A 21,136-nucleotide genomic window follows, 5' to 3' on the forward strand; every position below is an offset into this window, starting at 1 on the left:
TTTATGAAATAAGGATTTGTATGTGTAGAGCAGTGAGGAACAAGGGTAGAATCAATAGTTCTAGTACCCTAGAGAAATCTTAAAAAATGATGGCCCTGTCAGTATCCATTCTCTCTGAACTGAACAGCCTGGCAAAGAGGTCATTGGTGACCTGCAAAATGATTATGGTTGTTTCACGTGTCTTGGGCTGTGGGATGCTGGTCCCTGAAAATATCCATCAAAACCTATTCAATGGGCTCGGATCTCCACTGCTTTGCACACTGGTTGAATGCCCAGGAGATCTTTCATTGATTCTGTTATGGTTATTATTCTATTATGATTTATTGAGTATGCCTGAAAGAGAAAGAATATTGAAACATAACAGCAGATAGATAGTTCATTGATCCCAAAGGAAATTACAGTGTCACAGTAGCATTACAAGTGCAGAGATATAAATATTAGAAGTAGAAAGAATAAAAAAAAAGTTACCACGAACAGCCTTACAGGAGAGGGTCATCACTTCCTCGACTATAGGATGACTTATTATAGAGCCTAATGGCCAAGGGTAAGAACGATCTCATATAGCGCTCTTTGGAACAGTGCAGTTGTCCGAGTCTATTACTAAAAGTGCTCCTCTGTTCAGCCAAGGTGGCATGCAGAGGGTTAGAGACATTGTCTAGAATTGCCGGGACTTTCCATAGGGTCTTTTGTTCTACAACAGCCTCCAGTGTGTCCAGTTTGACTCTTACAACAGAGCAACCCTTTCTAATCATTTTATCGAACCTGTTGGCATCACCTGTGTTGATGCCATTGCTCCAGCACACCACCACATAGAAGATTGTACTGGCGACAACAAACTGGTAGAACATGCGAAGGAGAGGCTGCATACCCCAAAGGACCTCAGTCTCCTCAGGAAGTAGAGGCGACTCTGGCCCTTCTTGTACACAGCCTCTGTGTTGGTGCTCCACTCAAGTCTGTCATCCAGGTGCACACCCAAGTACTTGTAGGTCTTCACCACATCCACGTCCTCACCATCAATAGTAACAGGGAGCAGTGCAGGCTTAGTCTTCTTGAAGTCCATCACCATCTCCTTTGTCTTCCTGATGTTGAGATGCAGATGATTCAGCGTGCACCATTTGACAAAGTCCTCCACCAGGGCCCTGTATTCATCCTCCTGTCCTCCTTCTATACACCCAGCTATTGCTGAGTCACCAGAGAACTTCTGCAGATGACATGACTAAGTGCTGTATCTGAAGTCCGAGGTTTACAGGGTACACGGGAAGGGAGCCAGTACAGCCCCCTGTGGGGCCCCAGTGCTGCTTCTAGCCATGTCTAACACACAGCTCTGAAGCCACACAAACTGTGGTCTGTGGTCAAAGCATATGTACTTTGATAATAAATTTACTTTGTCCTTTGAGTACATACATCTTACTTAGCAAATTCCTGCTTGCAAAGATGAAGTCACAGAGGAGAGAGCAAACAATTTTTTAAGAATGGAATGCACAGGAGATAAAGTTAGAAAATAAAATACATAAGATTAAACACCACTCTCAAGTTTGGAAAAGCTGCCATTTTATTTTAAGTTTTGTTCCATTTAATGCCATTGACATTGTTTTGAATTTACAGGGTAAAGACACAAATCTTGACTGTGGTATCTTCCATAAAATTGCCTGAATTGAATAAAATTGCCAGTGAACTTATGAACCAGAAGCAGGACTCATTCACACAGTCCTGCTCTGTCATTCAATAAGATCAGGCTGATCCTATCTTATGTACAAGAACAGAAATGAGACTTTGCAAATTTATGATGTATCAATTTGAGAGCTTTTGTGCTGGGTGGTTACAGCTATCAATCCGCCCAAGCAGCCTTTGACTAGCAAATAATCTAACACAATAGTAAAAAATTACTTTATTTGTATTTTTATAAAGTGAGTCACACATATAGTAAAATAAAGGAAAATACAGTTTACCTTGCTCTTGAAGTACACCTCAAATTGTGCAGCTGCTCTCTCTCTCTCTCTCTCTCTCTCTCTCTCTCTCTCTCTCTCTCTCTCTCTCCAAAGTAAAAATAGGTTACAGGCTTTGTTTTGGATGTGCATTTTGGAGTTGGAAATGCATACAGAGTATCTGCCATTCTGCACATACTGTCTACTAACTTCAACATTCCCAAACCTTGCTTATGCTTTCATTCAAGGACCATCTATTAGTTCACAAAACACTTCCTTCTCACTTGACGATCTTTATTCCAGATACGGACACAAAACTTCTGAGAGAACACAGTGAGACATATTGGCCCAAGTTCAGGGAATGTCAACGAATCGCCGAGGCACAGTTTCTGGCTCTTCCAGCCACATCTACTTCAGCAGCCCTAATGGAACATTCACTGGCCGTGTCAGGCAGCACCCGGAGTATTGTCAACAGTTTTGGGCCCCATATCTCAGAAGGGACGTGTTGTCATTGGAGAGAGTCCAGAGGACATTCACAAGGATGATTCCAGGAATGAAAGGGTTAAGATATGAGGTGCATTCGGCAGCTTTAGGCCTGTACTCACTGGAATTTAGAAAAATGCATGGGGATCTTATTGAAATATATCAAATGCTGAAAGGACTAGATAGGGTGGATGTGGAGGGAATGGTGGGGGTTATCCAGAACTAGAGGGCACCGCCTCTAAATTGGGGGGGGGGTGACCTTTTAGAACAGAAGTAAGCAGGAATTTTTTTTAAGTCAGAGGGTAGTAAATCTGTGGAATGCTCTGCCAGAAACTGTGGTGGAGGCCAAGTCTGTGTATATATTTAAGGCAGAAGTTGATTGTTTCCTGATCGGTCAGGGCATCAAAGGATATGGCAAGAAGGCAGGTGTGTGGGGTTGAATGCGCTCCAGGATCAGCCATGATGGAATGGTGGAGCAGACTCGATGGGCAGAATGGCCTAATTCTGCTCCTGTGTCTTATGGTGGTATGTTAGGGATTTAAACTGCAACTGAAGCCAAGCACCCACAAACTTTAGATACAAGTAGGACAACGTACAACTCTGAGATGGCTACAGTTACAGCTTGTTACCAAAAGAATATTGCATGGGGGCTTGCCCAATAACTCCACGATCTGGAGTTGGAGGCTATGACTATACCTTGCTGCAGGGTTATTCCCATCATCAATCACAAGCTCCCTTCAATTTTTTATTTGAAAGATTCCTGGCGAGAAGTGTCAGGGTCATCAGCACAGACTTGCTGATTGGCTTCAGTTCCAGAGACCACATTTTAATGACACAATGCCAATTAATCTAACTTTTGTTTGGTTACCAGGACTAATGGAAATATCTGTCTCACTTAGAAGTGGCTCTACGAGGCTAAGTTTACTTAATTCAGCATAGAAATTACAAATGTTATAGCTGGCTGCTTATGGACATAAATTTCAGTACTGCAGTTTTAGAACTGTTCTCTAAAGTTACCAGATACATTTTGTGTATAATGTGGCAATGGAATAAATACATATATATTTATTGCTGCAATAATATTTATAGTAGCAGCAGCACAATGGTTAAAAAAATCCTCCCCATAGTGTTCACTGGCGTTTGCCATTCTGTCTGGATCATAGCTATGGCATTTAATTTCCCATTTGAGCTGTTCGGCTATCTGTATTTGTCACTTCTGCTATTTATGTCAGAAGAGCTCACCCAATTAACATTTCATACACTAAGTCGGAGTTAAATCTGTCACTTTTTGTGATTTTGTCTAAAAATATATAGATCTCATATTAACGACTTTGAGCCAATGTTGTATGTTTTCTTGTTAGAACTTACATTTTAATGATAATCTAATATTTTGGTTGTTCATTTAATACTTCTAAAAGACACAACTATTTCTTTGGGACTCAAATGCACTTGTTAAGCATTCTTTATAGGACAGTCCCCTAGCGTTCTCTTCCTCAAGTTGCAAAGACTAACAAGTAGGAGCCAGAATGATACAATTTAGTCTCCATCCAGTAAAGCAAGCTAATCTGGCCGACAAGTTTAACATTGTGTTAAGTAAGGTGCGTAAGACATTTTTTACGAACTTGCTTGGGGTACAGGAGTTGTAGATTTATGGGAAGCGTTTGAAGTGCTCGATGAACAAATCAGCAAAGCCAGCTTGCAGATCCTGATCCTCAACAGGAAATAAGCAGTGGATTTCCCAGGGACTGGTGACTCTGAGCTTTTTCCAAAGACTTGCCGGATAGAAGGTCACAAGCAGCAAGTTCATGATACAAGGCATTCAGTACCTCCAGTATGTGAGTCTTTCCTGTAAGAAAGAATCAATAAATCATTTTTTTAGATGAACAATTTATGCTTTCTACACTATTGCTAGGGGGAATGTTAGACACAGGATCTGACTTGTTTGGACATGCAGCATAAGGCAGCTGTTCCTGTATTCATAGGAACAATAAAGTACAAAGTGCTTCTTTGTTGATCCATAATATACAGTGGAGAAAGATGCTGTCAGCAGTAATAGCAAAAACAAAATAAATCCATAGAAGGGGATCAAGCGAACGTAAACTTTCCTCAAAAATACTATTCAAACCCAAAAAGAGGCTCTGCAAATTACAATGTATGAATTCCATAATGATTAAGACCTTCAGATACAGGAGCAGAACCAGGATACCCGGCCCATCGAGTCTGCTCCGCTTAACTATACAGGTAACTGCAGTGCATGTGCTCTCTAACCTGCACATCAAACCTTGATGATTTCAGACTCCATACCAGCTTCCTCTGTCTCACTCCCTGAAAATTTCACCACAAATCTCTCCCCACTTGTAGCTGTGGCCATTCACTTTAACACTAGAAAATATTTGGCACCACGTCACTTCCAGTCCCTGGCTCAGGGAGGGCCCTCAGCTGACTTTCTAGCCAGTAAAATAATGTTGTGGGTCACTCTAATGATGTCCGCAGAAGCCTCATGAACAGATAGAACTTGATTTCTGAAGCTTCAAAGGATGTTGTCAGATTTCCCGGTGAGGTTTTGACAGTGTTGTTTCAGCACAGTGTTCCCTATTGACATTACACATTTATTGGTTGGCATCCAACTCTCTCGAAGGACAATGGGCGATAATGATCATCACAAGCCTGGGTGATGATCAGTCATCAAGATCCCCCTCTCGGCCTCACCAGCGTAGTCCAAAGGAAAGCTTATGAAGCAATACGTTTGGCACCAGCTTGGCTGCAGGAGCTGCTGGAATCATGTTCGATAACACCCGGCCCCCTTCGGGGCCCCATTCCGTATCTGCTGTCTGGGTTGGCTCCCGTAGCCTTCCTCTCTCCCAAGGCTGCCCACAAGACAGTGGGGTTATAAACATGTTTATAGTTCCCAGCAAATGGGACCTCTGCAGTCACTTCTCTGTGGGACCTATGACCAATACCCTCGTAGCCCCATTGCAGTAGTGCTGTTGTGGCAATAAATGGGGAAGGAAGAAGGGCACGGAGAGCTGGATTGGGGGGGATGCTGAGTTGTCCAGGACGGTGAGAAGTACACATGGGAGGCATGTCCTGCGTTCTGGGAACCACAGTGAGTCTCTAAGACTTCAGGCCGATTTTCCAGGTATGGGGCTGCTTGAGAGATACGAGTGCCATGCCCAATTGTCTGTATTGTAGGGAAGCCCTAGAATGCGGGCAAATGCCTGTGGCTGCTTTGACCTCCCCATGCAGCAGTGAGAGGCAATCTGTGAACGTGGTGGTGATCGGAAGCAGCAGCAGGTTGAGGCTGGGGGCCGGAGACTGACTGTGATCCTGATCCCCACTGGCGAAGCAATAAAGTATGTAACTGAGCTTGTGTTTGAGGATGAAGGGGGTTAGAGACTTCAGCTCCATCGGAAAACTGTCAGTTCAGAACAGTGAGCTTGAAAATTTCCCTGCGGGAGTTACATGCTGGGGGAGAAAAGCATTAGAATTGTTAACATGTATACTGTTTACTTGTCTGCTTCATGCAAGCAAGAAATGTCATTGTGCTCGGGTGTATTGTATACGACAATAAACCATTTATAATCTGAGAACAAAACTCCCGCTGTAAAATGAGAAGGTGTATTTCTTGATGGGAATCTAGACACTGAAACTTGTGTGCAAAAGTCTATGTTAATTGGTCATTGTAAATTGTCCTGTGATTAGACTAGGGATAAATTGTGGTTAGGGTTAAACCTAGGGATGGTTAGGGTTAAAACTAGGGATAAAAGGCCCAGAAGGTCTTATTCCGCATTGTATCTCAATCAATCATTCAGTCAATAAATATATAGACAGACATGTGAATTGATGGCTAATCACTCTTTTCCTTTTCATGATATTTTCATTTTATTCTGTTTTCCTTATGAAATCTTGAATTTTTACGTAATATATTGTCAAAGTCTGCTGATTGTGGAAAGAAGTATCATCAGGTTCATATGGAGTAGCTGGAACAAAACTTCGTGTTGAAAATATCCTGGTCTGTAGAAGAGAATGAGAGAACATTTTTGCCAATTCAAGAGACCACAGCAAATAGGAAATATCAGAAAGAGAAGGCAAATAGAAGTCCTGAACTAGCTATAAAATAAAAACAATAAACATAAATTTTATATTATTTTCTAGCTCATCATCCTTCCCCTCAACACCCCTGCCCCCTGTTTCTACTCTGGCATTCCCCTGCTTCCCAGTCCTGAAGAAGGGGTTTGACCCATAACGCCATCTGTTTATTCATCTCCACAGATGCTGCCTGACCTGCTGAGTTCCTCCAGTATTTTGTGTGTGTTGCTTTGGATTCCCAGCGTCCAGAGAATTTCTCCCATTTAACGTTTAGTGTTAAAAGTCTTTTTTTAGAAATTCATCTGGTAAAAACATGTTCAAAAGTAGCTGCAACACACATAAAAGTTGCTGGTGAACGCAGCAGGCCAGGCAGCATCTCTAGGAAGAGGTACAGTCGACGTTTCGGGCCGAGACCCTTCGTCAGGACTAACTGAAAGAAGAGTGAGTAAGGGATTTGAAAGTTGGAGGGGGAGGGGGAGATCCAAAATGATAGGAGAAGACAGGAGGGGGAGGGATGGAGCCAAGAGCTGGACAGGTGATAGGCAAAAGGGATATAAGAGGATCATGGGACAGGAGGTCCGGGAAGAAAGACGGGGGCGGGGGGGGGGGGGGAGCCAAAGGACGGCCAAGGGGTATATTCAGAGGGACAGAGGGAGAAAAAGGAGAGTGAGAGAAAGAATGTGTGTATAAAAATAAGTAACAGATGGGGTACGAGGGGGAGGTGGGGCATTAGCGTAAGTTAGAGGTCGATGTTCATGCCATCAGGTTGGAGGCTACCCAGACGGAATATAAGGTGTTGTTCTTCCAACCTGAGTGTGGCATCATCTTTACAGTAGAGGAGGCCATGGATAGATATGTCAGAATGGGAATGGGATGTGAAATTAAAATGTGTGGCCACTGGGAGATCCTGCTTTCTCTGGCGGACAGAACGTAGATGTTCAGCAAAGTGGTCTCCCAGTCTGCGTCGGGTCTCGCCAATAAATAAAAGGCCACATCGGGAGCACCGGACGCAGTATATCACCCCAGCCGACTCACAGGTGAAGTGTTGCCTCACCTGGAAGGACTGTTTGGGCCCTGAATGGTGGTAAGGGAGGAAGTGTAAGGGCATATGTAGCATGGACAGCAGTTGAAAAGCGTTGAAGTCCAGGTGATCTGGGTAGGTGGTCAACAATGGAAACCTTGAGATGAAAGTCAGAGGAAGGGGAGGTTGGCGATGGTGTATTGAGAGTGGCCTGGGAGCAGGCTATATTCTCCAGGGTCAGGGAAGAAGCCCGACCCGCAGAAACATAAACAGGTCACAGATGGAGAAAGCGTGGTACCACTAAAATGGTGTAAGTCAGTGAAGGGACCTAAAAAGCAACTTGAACATGGTAACAACAGACACAATATGACACAAAGTCTTCAAATATATAGCAAAAGGGAAGGAACTGGAAAACCAGTGACATCTCTATCAAGCCAAGAGGAGAACATCAGCAAAATCTGTTTTTTGTTAACCTGAATACTTTTTTAAAAATGTCATTACATAACATCCTGTTTGGCTAGATAGTTCAACGGCTGCTTATATACTTGAAATAATTCTGGAATGCAAGACATGACAAACATTAATCTTCCAAAGACATTATGCTGCAGGAAAGTATTCTCATTATACTGCTGTGCTGGCACATTCAACGCATCACAGCATCACAGAATAATGCAGGAAGGAACAGTCAGTTCACAGGATCCGAGCTGATTCTTTGCCAGAATGATTCCAATTAATCCTTTGACCCCTAACATTTTCCTCATTGCTCAGAAGTTTATTTTCCCCCTCAAAGATGTATTTGCTTGGACTGGATCATCTTTGGTCTGGGCTGCTCCACACATCGCACCCATTGGATTGCACCATCCAGTGACAGACACGAACTGATCCTCCGACCCTGACAGACGTGCTACAAGACGAAGGGATCTGCACGATTTCCCCATATTGCTACTGTTTCCGATTGTCACAAAAAAACTGTGGGTCAATTGTTTAAGAAAAATAACAAGATGGCTTGAGTCGCAAAACTAGACAGAGGTGCTTTTATTTACCTCAAAACAAGACAAAAACTGGAAAAAAACAATATATATAGCTACCCTCAAACTAAACACAAAGGAAAACTAACCCCCAATGCCTTGGTAACCTGAGGCTTATAACTGCTAAGCCCCACCCCAGACCAACCAAAAGCTAATTAATGCAATTATCCAATTAAAGATGGCCTCCTCCACCATCAGCACACCTGTTCGGGTTGCTGCTGCCTCTATAAGACAGCTCCATGCAGCAGCTCTGTTTCAGACCCAGTCACTACTACTGCTGGGGACGAGTGTTTTTACTGAGTGCGCTATGTGCCATCCGTAATCAGTGATGGGCCTTCGTCACACTGATGTTATTCATCTTAAATTAATGTCTTCTGTTACTGATTTGTCTGTCAGTTTTTACTTATTACCATACTGAAACTATTAATGATCATAAATAATATCAAAAGTTCTGCACTCCAGGTAGAACGACTCCAACTTCTCCATTCTCCCCTTCCAGCTGAAGTCGCTTAACCTGGTATCATTTTCACAAACTTGCCAAGGCCATCGTATCTCATTAAAACCCAATGGATTGTATTACTCTGCTTTGGTAGATGATAGTCTTCCAAGGTATGGATCAGGTGGGAAGGAAAGGCATTTAGACCAAAAGCTCAGGAATCAGATTGGCAACATTTGCAAATGGGACTACAACGAATGGGACAGCGCAGTAGTGTAGTGGTTAGCACAACGCTTTACAACACCGGAGACCTGGGTTCAATTCCTGACACTGCCTGCTTAGGAGTTTGTACATTCTCCCCGTGACTGCATGGGTTTCCTCCGGGTGCTCCAGTTTCCTCCCACAGTCCGAAGACGTACTGGTTGGTAGGTTAATTAGTCATTGTAAATTGTCCCGTGATTAGGCTAGGATTAAACCGGGGGATTGCTGAGCGGTGTGGCCTCGAAGGACAGAAAGGATCTATTCTGCAAAGTGTCTATTCCACACGGCATCTCAATAAAATAACACAGGCAACATGGTCAGCATGAATGAGTTGGGTCAAGGGGCCCATTACCATGCTGTTTAACGCTATAACAAGACCATATATAAAGATTAGGTTTATTTGTCACGTGTACACCAAAACACCCCAACATTCAGTCAAATGCATCATTTTGTCTCAACAACCTACACAGTCCGAGGATGTACAGGAGGCACCCCTCAAGTGTACACGTGCTTCTGGCACCCACAACTTACTAACCCGAGCCATCTTTGGAACATGGGATGAAACCAGAGCACCCCGAGGAAATCTATGTGGTCCCGGTGAGAACGTACAAATACTTTACAGGCAGTGTCAAGTCAAGTCGCTTTTATTGTCATTTCAACCATAACTGCTGGTACAGTACACAGCAACAACGAAACAACGTTCCCCCAGGACCATGATGCTACATGAAACAACGCAAAACTACACTAGGCTACCTGAAACAACACAAAAACTAAAGTAGACTACCTGAAACAACACAAAACTACACTAGACTACCTGAAACAACACAAAAACTACATTAGACTTCAGGCCTACACAGGACTACATAAAGTGCACAAAACAGTGCAAGACAGTACAATAATTAATAAACAAGACAATAGGCACAGTAAAGGACAAATTACTGTACAATATAATAATAAATGATGTAAATGTAAATGTAAACAATGTAAACAATGTTTTAACAGGAATTGAGAAAGAAATGAGCAAAAGTCGCAAAGAGAGTGGAGCGGTGTTCAGTTGAGTGAGTGTGTGTGTGTGTGTGTGTGTGTGTAGGTTGGTGTCAGACTAGACTCTGGGAATTGAGGAGTCTAATGGCTTGGGGGAAGAAACTGTTATACAGTCTGGTGGTGAAGTCGAACCTCAATTGGAGATCACTGGTGCTCTACGGCTGCTGTGCTACCATGCTGCCAAATATTGATCACAATGTTTTCCACAATTGTGACTTCATTGCGAGGAGTAAATGAATGAAAACACGTTTACTGCAATTATACAAGGCTTCGGTGGGATCATACTCAGTTTTAGTCTCCATCCCCAAGGAAGAATATATTCATCTTCAAGGTTCTCTAGATGGCACGTACTTTCAATAAGACATATCTTAGAGTACTTTATAGGGTAGATGCTGAGCGGCTGTTTCCCTTGGCGGCAAGATTATAATATCATAATAAGGAGTCACAAATTTCAGACTGAGATGAGAAAAAATAGTTTCACTCAAAGTTTGTGAACATTTGGAATTTTGTACCCACTTGATAACAATGTTCAGAACTGAGATCAATAGATTTTAGGAGATGAATGGGATTAAGGGACCTAGAAGGTGCTCTTAATGCAGACATTTTGACATGATCTAATTGGACGGTGAAGCAGACTGGGCAAAAGTACAAACGTATGTACTTTACCTGTACAGTCAATTATTTACCAATGTTCCAATACTTCATAATTAAAAGACCACTTTTTAAATTTTAAAGTACCATCTTAATAATTAGCAAGCAATTTTCAGCCAAATTTAATACTTTTCTCTGACTTTCTGATCACAACAAAAACAAAATTAAAACTCCTCTTTCAGTCTTGCTAATAAACCAAATTTAGTTGAGAAACTGGCAAAAGTTTGCAACCATTCAGACTTAAAGTTGGAACTTATGTCCTTTTCTTCTCTAAACATTTGCACTCCAAATATCTGTAAACCCAACAGGTGTTTCATCAATGTGCGATTTCTGATTCTCTCCACCTCCCTTTGTTGCATGTGCTTGTTTGATTCCAATATCAACTTCCCAGCAAACTCCATGGTTCCTCCTTTATTATCTGTCGCAGAGGCCAAAGAATTGGGCAATCAGCCTACACTCTGTATGAATGACACTAGGACAATTTGATGAAACCCAATCTCTCTAAAAAGAAAACCTCTGACAGACACCTTGTATCCAACTGCTGTGCCAAATATACCTTTCCAGATTACTTAAGTATAATACAGATTTAATATTTAATGCATTGAAATTGATTTAATGGACAGTTTATTAGATATATTCCTCAGTAGATATGTTTCTTGATTAGTGAGGGCGTGAAGGGGTATGGGGAGAAGGCAGGAGATTGGAGCTGGGAGGGAAAACAGATCAGGGTGATGAAATGGTGGAGCAGATTCAATGGGTCAAATAGCCTAATTCTGCCCCTATATCTCATGGACCTTAGCTCTAAGTTCCTTTTCTGCTGAAGTACACAAATTTACAACCATGACAATATCTTAATTTACCATAACACCATATGACCATAAGATATAGGAGCAGAATTAGGCCATTCGGTCCATCAAGTCTGCTCTGCCATTTCATCATGGCTGATCCAATTTTCCTCTCAGCCCCCAATCTCCTGCCTTCTCCCCACATCCCTTCAGCCCCCATACAATCAAGAATTAACGAGCTAACAATTTTAGCCAATGGAACTTCTAGTAGAATTCCTCAGTGCCTGCGACCATAAATCATGCTACCAAGCTGTTTTTAATTCATTCAAAATCTTCTGCACTGGAAAAAAAATAGCAGATTTGTAAATAAAATCAAATGCCAAACATGACACTGGATTTGCAAATTCTTTACCAAGTACTTATTACTTCTGAGTTATAATTTTTTCTAATACAACTTCTGACATTTTGTAACTTCAAAACGTTGAACTAATTTAAAGGAAGACATGGGACTCAGAAATGTGGGCTAACTTTATGTTTACTTTTAAGTATTTAATATTTCAATAATATTTGAGTAATCTTGTGTATATGTTGAAATATTAAAGGCACAACACAATTCACTTATCCCTTTGTAAACGTGAATAATATTCAACTCAATTATCTCGACAGTGAATTTATGGAAACCCCATCAACAGCTGGTACTTGCTTACATTTCTCACTCCTCACAAAATTCCATTACTTCTCTATTAATGACATAACGCTAAATAATACTGGAGTAAAATTTCACATTTACTTCCAGAAAGTTAGCAACCCCTGTGCGGAGCACAGTAAGTGAAAACTGGTGGAAAACATCACACGTTGGAAATGGACATTTCTGGATTGTATTTTCATCAGCTACTTTTTTTGTACCTGCCACCAGCAAAAAAAAATTATATAACTTTCATTCTTTAACATGGCAGGAATGACAGTTTGGACGAAGACAATTTACCCCTGCCATGGAGCTAAGTTTTCCCGTTGGACTTTTTATGATTGTCTCTAGGATTTGGCCTGATGCTATTATTTTAGCTTTCACTGAATAGCAGAGTCAAAATTTCCATGAGACTTTGACACCCATGCACCATGCCCTCAAGTCATTCTTATATTATCTATCTTCCTGAGCCTTCTCCATTTTATTTCATGTTCCACATCTCTCCCCCACCAGGGACACGTAGATTGACTTTTATCAGACATGGATGCTATTGTCAAATAAATCAGCTGAGTATTCTTGCTCTCTGTAAGCGCTGTTAAGGACAAAGAAGGACAAAGTGAGAACCACAACATCCACACGTTTCAATTTGTTTACTCACCGTGCTGAGGATCATTGCAGGATTCCAGAGTGCTGAGCAAGATTTTTCCCAACGATCTCCTCGACACATTCTAGATAAAATGAAGGTTTTATTGAATACACTGCAGAATGAAAATATGATCGTTAACATTTTGGCACTCAAATACTTTCCAAGTCACATTTAATAACTCTCATGGTGTATTCATTTCTACATAGGGTGAAATTCCTATCCTTTTTTTTTCTGAAAGGTAACAGACATAAATCAATCCTGATGCACCATTGGAAATGAGCTTTTCCTTACTGTGAGAACCTATTGCATTAAATTACTGAAAGTTGTCAGAGCATCATTCACTCACAAGGTCACGTAATTGCTGCAGGAGCTGCAGTACATCCATCAGTTTTTCTTCAATCAGTGATAGACGTACTCGCTCAGTCTCTAACATCTGCAGCTCCATCTGCAGTAGTTCAGTCTCATCCACTTTGTGCTGTAGTTCGCACAGCAACGACCCCTTCAGCTGAAAAGCAAAGACAAAAATGCAGTTACATGTCCAAGCTTTGAAATCTAGTACATAGAGGCACTGCTGAAGAACTTCCCATCATGAACGAACTTGCTTAAGGATATTTATGTCTTTCTGAGAACACCATTAGTGCATAAAATAACTGAAAAGACCATTTGATTAATGAGTATTAATAAAATCCCTTCATGCCCTGACCAGTCAAGAACCTGCCTTAAATATACATAAAGATGTCCTCCATGGCTGCCTGTGGCAAAGATTTCCACAGATTCACCACTCTCGGGCTAAAGAAACTCCTGCTCATCTCCATTTTAAAAGGGTACCCTCTATTCTGAGGCTGTGTCCTCTGGTCTTAGACTCTCCCATTATTGGAAACATGCACCCTATTAAGGCCTTTCACCATTCGACAGGTTTCAATGAGGTCACCCCTCATTCTTCTGAATTCCAGTGAATACAGGCCCGGAGCCATCAAAGGCTCTTCATATGATAAGCTGTTCAATCCTGGAATCATTTTCATAAATGATATGGGCTGTCGGCGGTGGCGGTGGAGGCGGAAACGATAGGGTCTTTTAAGAGACTCCTGGATAGGTACATGGAGCTTAGAAAAGTAAAGGGCTATAGGTAAGCCTAGGTAGTTCTAAGGTAAGGACATGTTTGGCACAGCTTTGTGGGGCGAAGGGCCTGTATTGTGCTGTAGATTTTCTATGTTTCTATTATGAGACTTCTACCTTATGCTTTAGGGATTAAGTCTGACTATCTTATTAAAACACTTAATTGTGCAGCATATAATTAAAATATAATTTTATCCCTTCATATTTCTGAAATTGGAGATAAAATTTCAAAGAAAAGGTACCAAAAGGTAAAAATTTGTTAACTGAATGTACTACATATATATGTATATTATATTGTTTCTTTTCCTGTCTTGTGGCACACTGGGTGGCATTTTTGCTATTTCCCTGTTTTTTACAAGGCCGAGTTGCTAATTCAACACAGATGGAAAGTGTGGAAGGAGTCGGCTGGATTTGAACCCAGGACCACTAGCCCTGAAGCCCACTGCTGCTGCCACTACACCACCGGTCAGCGATATACATCATAGGCTGCTTCCAAAATGTCATACTACTGAAATCTATGGAAGCAGGATCCAACGTACATAAAGTAGACCTAGCTAATTCAAGCAGCCAAGGATGAAATATTATATCATGTTGCACTTTGGGGCAAGCCACAGGCTGGCAGAGCTGGGGTTCAATAGCAAAGCCCTAGTGTAATGAGTTCTTTGGACCTATGTGGGGCGTCGGAGAGCATTGGGCTCTGAGGTTTTTAACCAATTGGTTAATTGTTGTTTAACGACAGTTATTAATCATTTAGAGTACCTTCTGTTTTTCTTGAGCAACTCACTCTTTTTAATGCGGTCTCCTGCTGCCTTCTGTTTAAGCTGGTTAAGTTTATTTTGTTAGGATCAGGGATACTGTGTTACTTGTAATATTTAAGCGGATGCCTGATTCGCACTAATTGCAGGGTGCTTGTCTCGAGAATGATTCCTCTCGCAGTGTTGCTCAGTCGTGCCACCAATACTCTGTTGGAATTCCTGTGTATAAACTCTCGTTTCCATCTCTACATGGGAGCCTGTCATTTCTGTGCACCTGGGTTCAGTCGTGGCCAGCGCTCACTGTGACACACTAGAATCCCAGGGCTTTGGTAGAACTGGAAAGCAAGGCAAAACGTTGACAACAACACACAGAGGTATTGCTTGGGTAAGGAGTCTTGACTCAGTGTTACTGTGAAGAATCTGACAGAACTAGGAGTTGATTGTAAACTTTTGTCTCGGCAATAGATTGCTGGTATATGTGATCAGGAGCAAAGACATCTCAGAAACCATTCTGAGAGGTTCTTTTAGAACTGAATAGCCAGCTATCATTTACGTTCACAGTAAGATAGCAGCTATTCAATGTTGAACGGGCTATTAAATGCTTTATTTCATGAGAAAACAAATGGATAAAGGGTACACAGATTCATTATAAACAGATGCAGTTCCAATTATGAAGACAGCAGCCCTCTGGTGAAAAATGATATCGTATTCGTTAAATAGGGGCTGTGGACAATTCTGATTTGATGGAGATGGACGTGAAAGCACAGAGGAACATCTGGAAAAATTTCTGAAACGCTCGTTTGCTGCTGTCGTTACTGCATGGTCGGGAATCTTTCGGAGGGAAGGCCTCAAAATCCCCGGGTTTGCCTGCTGTTGGCGACCAAAATGGTGGTTGAATCGCTCGGATAGAGATGGCGCTCAGTACTCGGTGTCGGAGAGCTGATCAGAGCTCGAAGTTTTCGGATGACTCAGAGTCGGACCGTGGTCGGGTATGGCAGGGAGAGTTTTTCTTCTTTCTCCCGTCTGCGTGAGATGTGGGACATTTGAGAGACTTTGAACTTTTACTGTGCTCATGGACTTCTTCATCAAGTTATGGTATTGTTGCACTGTGTAACTATATGTTATAATTATGTGGTTTTGTTAGTTTTTTTCAGTCTTGGTCTGTCCTGTGTTTTGTGATATCACACCGGAGGAAATATTGTATCATTTCTTAAAGCATGCATTACTAAATGACAATAAAAGAGGACTGCGTGTCTTCATTATCTAAAAAAATAAAATTGGGAGGAGCCTGTCTTGGAAAATGAGTACAAGTTTGACTCAGGCCCACCTCACCCACGCTCCTCCCTGCGGCTGCACTGACCTTTGCAGCCCCACTGGGCAAGTGAGGGATCAGGCCTCACTACTGCAGCTGTTCCGTGAAGCATTAGGCCTTGGGCGGCGGATCCTAAGTCCCCATACCCAGACTGCTTTGGGAACCCTCAAGCTGTCAAAGGCTTTTGTTTCCCCACTGTTTCTAATTATCTTTCGTTGGCCTATGGAGCAATTGAGTAAGTTAATCAAAAACATTAACATGAGGATAAAAAAGGACAGCCACTTAGCTTCAGTTACTTTTTCCCATCCGGGCTCGTGACCCCATTCAAGTGCTGGTGAAATGCTGAGCACTCGTATACAGGTTGCATCTGGCTCCCCAGCGCCGCACATCTGAGTTCTATCATCTGACTCTTTGCTGAGGGAAGGACAGAGCATTTGAGCCGCACCCCCCCCCCCCCCCAACTGCATAACCACCTGCCTCTACAATTAACAGGCACAGAAGTCATGAATCATCTGATCCGTGCCATACTGTGAACCAGTATCTCTCAACAGAACTTCTGGCTTAAAAATAGAATGAGTCTCATTATTCAGTATAGCAAGTTCAGGTTTGCCGGGGAAAGGAATTCAGTGGATTACTTGTGGAATATATGAGCTTTCCAAAGAAAACATGGATTGGTTAAAAGCTCAGCTCCTGTGGAACATTTTTGAAGATGCTGTAGATGTGTAAATAGGGAAGTGGCTATCGTCGTCATCTGAACCCTTAGTGCCTAGGTGGCAGATGGGGCCTCAGGGAAGTGCCTATAGGTGATGTCTATAGGTTCATAGAAGAAAGCTGGCATAGATCTGTATGAACGACATCTAGCTGGAATAAAATAATACAGATTTGGAAGTAACCTTGTGTCTTGTAATAGATTGGAGTGTAGGAGGTTGATGATGGTAACCTGATGAATGTACAGGATTCTCAGCTCTTCACCAAACATATTAAGATAAAAATTATGAAAGTTTGGGAGCTAAGGTGGCACCAGAGGGCAACTTCTTTGAGCTCATCTGTGAAGCAGCTTTAATTCCACTCTTTAAAATCTCTTTCTTCGTTTTCAAGGTGGTTGGGGTCCTGTCAGAGTCCGTGATCTACAGCTGCACTCAAACTGCGGTTCTTCACGGCGGTGGGTTCCACTCCCTGAGCTCGCTGACCAGCCATTTTTGGTATCTCCAGGAGCGGCCTGGAAGACGTGCACCTTCAGGGTGCAGCCCTGTGGGCTTGATTCCTTGTCGGTGTCACCAAATGGAACATCGCGGTAGATGGGAACATCACGACGGTGGGTGAGGCTGGCACAGGCTTCAGCACTTGGGTGATCATGCGCTCTCTCCCTCTATCCCCTCCCTCTCTCCCTGTCTCTCCCTCTCCCTCTTTCGATGGGAGTGGAGGTGAGAGTCTACTGGTCCTTGAGTTGGGTGAGCTCAAATAAGTGTCACTGCAGACTATAACATTGAAATAGCAATCTGTTGGTCTCCTCTCTTGCTGTGACACCTCTCTGTCCCTTATTAGTGAGAGAGAGACAGACAGAGAGAGAGAGAGAGATAGAGAGAGAGACAGCAAGAGAGAGAGAGAGAGTGAGTGAGAGAGAGAGCAAGAGAGAGAGGGGGGGCACACATCGAAGTGTTGGGTTATGGACTGTAGTTTTTGACAGACCTCTTTGGGGGCTTTGCTATTGCTTACTTGGTGAGTGGTGGCACTGAGGCTTCCTGCTGGAACCAGTGGGAGGAGGGTTGATGCTTTGCTGCTGCTTGTGCGTGGGAGGGACTTTGGGGATCTAATATCTTTCTGTCATTCGTTCTTTGGGGCTTTCTTCTGTTTTGTGGATGCTTGTGGAAAGTAAGAATTTCAGGTTGTATACCAAATACATTCTCCAATATTAAATGGAAACATTGAGAGTTTGGAGTTCACATTAAGTAAGCCAAAGCTGTAAAAGTAGGAACAGGAATCTTAATTGGATTATCTTTTCATTGCTGCCATATTTTCTCTTTTTTCCTGCTATGTATTTGCTTCCCTTGCTCATGTACTACTGACTTTCTTTTGTTCTCCACCCGCCCCTTCCCTAGCGCCGTTAGTTTCTTTCAATCCCTTCTACATTTTCACTTCCTCAAGGCATTCTGAATTATTTTCTCCTTCTCCTCTTAAGAAACATTGTTCCTGCCTTTCTTAAATGTTGGTTCACAACTACTAACCGTTTGCAGTGCTGTTATGATTGATGCTGCTGTGTAGCATCAAGGGAAATTCCCAATCCTCTGAAATCCCATCGGCACGTTATAGCAATTACCACAAAAACGCAAACCGAAAAGAGTTTGACAGCAGTTTGGCAAAAAAGAACAGAGTCAAAATGAGATTATCAGTCTTTAACTGATGATTTTGTATAAAATTGCCCTCTATGACATTAAGAACTATTGCAATTGTTTTAGATAAAAAGAAGGCTTTTTAGTAAACTACTTGATCCAGATAAAATTGTAACCAAAGAAATCGCAGCAATTGGTGCTGCCCTAGATGTTAACCATCACTATTTCAATCATCTGGACCTAAGTTCAGATGTAGCATTTTCTTTCCAATAGTAATTAAAATTATTAAGTCAAATGGTGTTATCTTTCATCAGAATCAATTAGGAACAGTTTGATTTTGTACTTAACTACATCTGACAAGACATAATTTTTTAAAGTGCTCAGTCAAAGAAATCTAATCTAAAGGAAGGTTAACTTTCTCATATCGTTGATAGAATTATTTGATCTCTAAAAATTGGCTTTGAGACATCAATAATCTACAACCATCAGCAAATACGGAGTAATGCTTTTGGCATGATTTTTGAAAGGAATCTAAACTAAACGTCATGAAGTGCACTGACGATATTGGAAATCAAGTACGGAGAAACGATCGATTCTGATGTAGAGACGGCAAAGAGAGTTTATTCACAATAATTCCAAAAGTACATCAGTGGCTTAGCCGTGCAACACTGCGAGAAGTAACATTCTCAAAACTAGGACCCTGTCATTAGAGCAGATCAGGCATCCACTTCAATAATACAGGTAACATGGAATCCCTGAGCACATCAAAATAAGACCATAAGATATAGGAGCAGAAGTAGGCCATTCGGCCCATTGAGTCTGCTCCACCATTCAATCATGGGCTCATCCAATTCTTCCAGTCATCCCCACTACCCTGCCTTCACCCCATACCCTTTGATGCCCTGGCTAATCAAGAATCTATCTATCTCCGCCTTAAATACACACAATGACTTCACCTCCACAGCCGCTCGTGGCAACAAATTCCACAGATTTACCACCGTCTGACTACAGTAATTTCTCCGCATCTCTATTCTAAATAGATGTCCTTCAATCGTGAAGTCTTGCCCTCTTGTCCTAGAATCCCCTACCATGGGAAATAACTTTGCCATATCTAATCTGTTCAGGCCTTTTAACATTTGGAATGTTTCTATGAGATCCCCCCCTCATTCTCCTGAACTCCAGGGAATACAGCCCAAGAGCTGCAAGACGTTCCTCATACGGTAACCCTTTCATTTCTGGAATCATTCTTGTGGATCTTCTATGAACCCTCTCCAATGTCAGTACATCCTTTCCAAAATAAGGAGCCCAGAAATGCACACAATACTCCAAGTGTAGTCTCACGAGTGTGTTATAGAGCCTCAACATCACATCCCTGGTCTTATATTCTATACCTCTAAAAATGAATGCCAACATTGCATTCACCTTCTTCACAACCAACTCAACCTGGAGGTTAACCCTTAGGGTATCTTGCACAAGGCCCTTTGCATCTCTGCATTTTGAATTCTCTCCACATCTAAATAATAGTATGCCTGTTTATTTCTTCCACCAAAGTGCATGACCATACACTTTCCAACATTGTATTTCATTTGCCACTTCTTGCCCATTCCTCTAAACTATCTAAGCCTCTCTGAAGGCTCTCTGTTTCCTCAACACGACCTGCTCCTCCACCTATCTTTGTAGCATCTGCAAATTTATCCACAAGTCCATTAATCCCATAGTCCAAATCATTGACATACATCGTAAAAAGCAGCGGTCCCAACACCGACCCCTGTGGAACTCCACTAGTAACTGGCAGCCAGCCAAAATAAGATCCCTTTATTCCTACTCTCTGTTTTCTGCCAACCAGCCAATGCTCCACCCATGCTAGTAACTTCCCTGTAATTCCATGGGCTCTTATCTTTCTAAGCAGCCTCATGTACGGCACCTTGTCAAAAGCGTTCTTTAAATCCAAGTACACCATGTCTACCACATCTCCTTTGTCTACTGGATGAAAGACTTGTAATTTCCTCAAAGAATTGCTGTAGGTTTGTCAGGCACGATTTTCCTTTCAGGAAACCATGCTGGCTTTGGCCTATCTTGTCATGTGCCTCCAGGTACTCTGTAATCTCATCCCTAACAATCGATTTCAACAACTTCCCAACCACTGACATCAGGCTAGCAGGTCTATAGCTTCCTTTCTGCTGCCTTCCACCCTTCTTAAATAGCGGAGTAACATTTGCAATTTTCCAGTCATCCGGTATAATGCCAGAGTCTATCGATTCTTGAAAGATTATCGTTAATGCCTCCACAATTTATCCAGTTACTTCCTTCAGAAACCAAGGGTGCATTCCATCAGGCCCAGGAGATTTATCCACCCTCAGACCATTAAGCTTCCTGAGCACCTTCTCAGTCGTAATTTTCAATGCACAAACTTCACTTCCCTGACACTCTTGGATGTCTGGTATACTGCAGACATCTTCCACTGTGAAGACTGATGGAAAATATGCATTCAGTTCCTCTTCCACCTCTGTGTCTCTCATTACAATATCTCCAGCGTCATTTTGTATTGGTCCTATATCTACCCTTGACT

The 21,136-nt window shown here is 42.2% G+C and overlaps 1 protein-coding gene across 1 annotated transcript in view; it reads right to left on the reverse strand.

The window, feature by feature from the left end:
* Positions 1-1,552: 1,552 nt before the first annotated feature.
* The window catches only part of efcc1 (EF-hand and coiled-coil domain containing 1), an 82,777-nt gene continuing 63,193 nt past the window's right edge, over positions 1,553-21,136 (reverse strand). The window contains exons 5-7 of the mRNA XM_072280098.1: positions 13,401-13,559; positions 13,067-13,136; positions 1,553-4,254 (exon numbers count right to left, since the gene is read on the reverse strand). Coding sequence (XP_072136199.1) covers positions 4,121-4,254; positions 13,067-13,136; positions 13,401-13,559 — 363 coding nt within the window. The 3' untranslated portion in view covers positions 1,553-4,120. The remainder of the gene's footprint in view (positions 4,255-13,066; positions 13,137-13,400; positions 13,560-21,136) is intronic.

The sequence above is a fragment of the Mobula birostris genome, chromosome 16 (genome assembly GCF_030028105.1).
Source record: "Mobula birostris isolate sMobBir1 chromosome 16, sMobBir1.hap1, whole genome shotgun sequence".
Lineage (NCBI taxonomy): Eukaryota > Metazoa > Chordata > Chondrichthyes > Myliobatiformes > Myliobatidae > Mobula > Mobula birostris.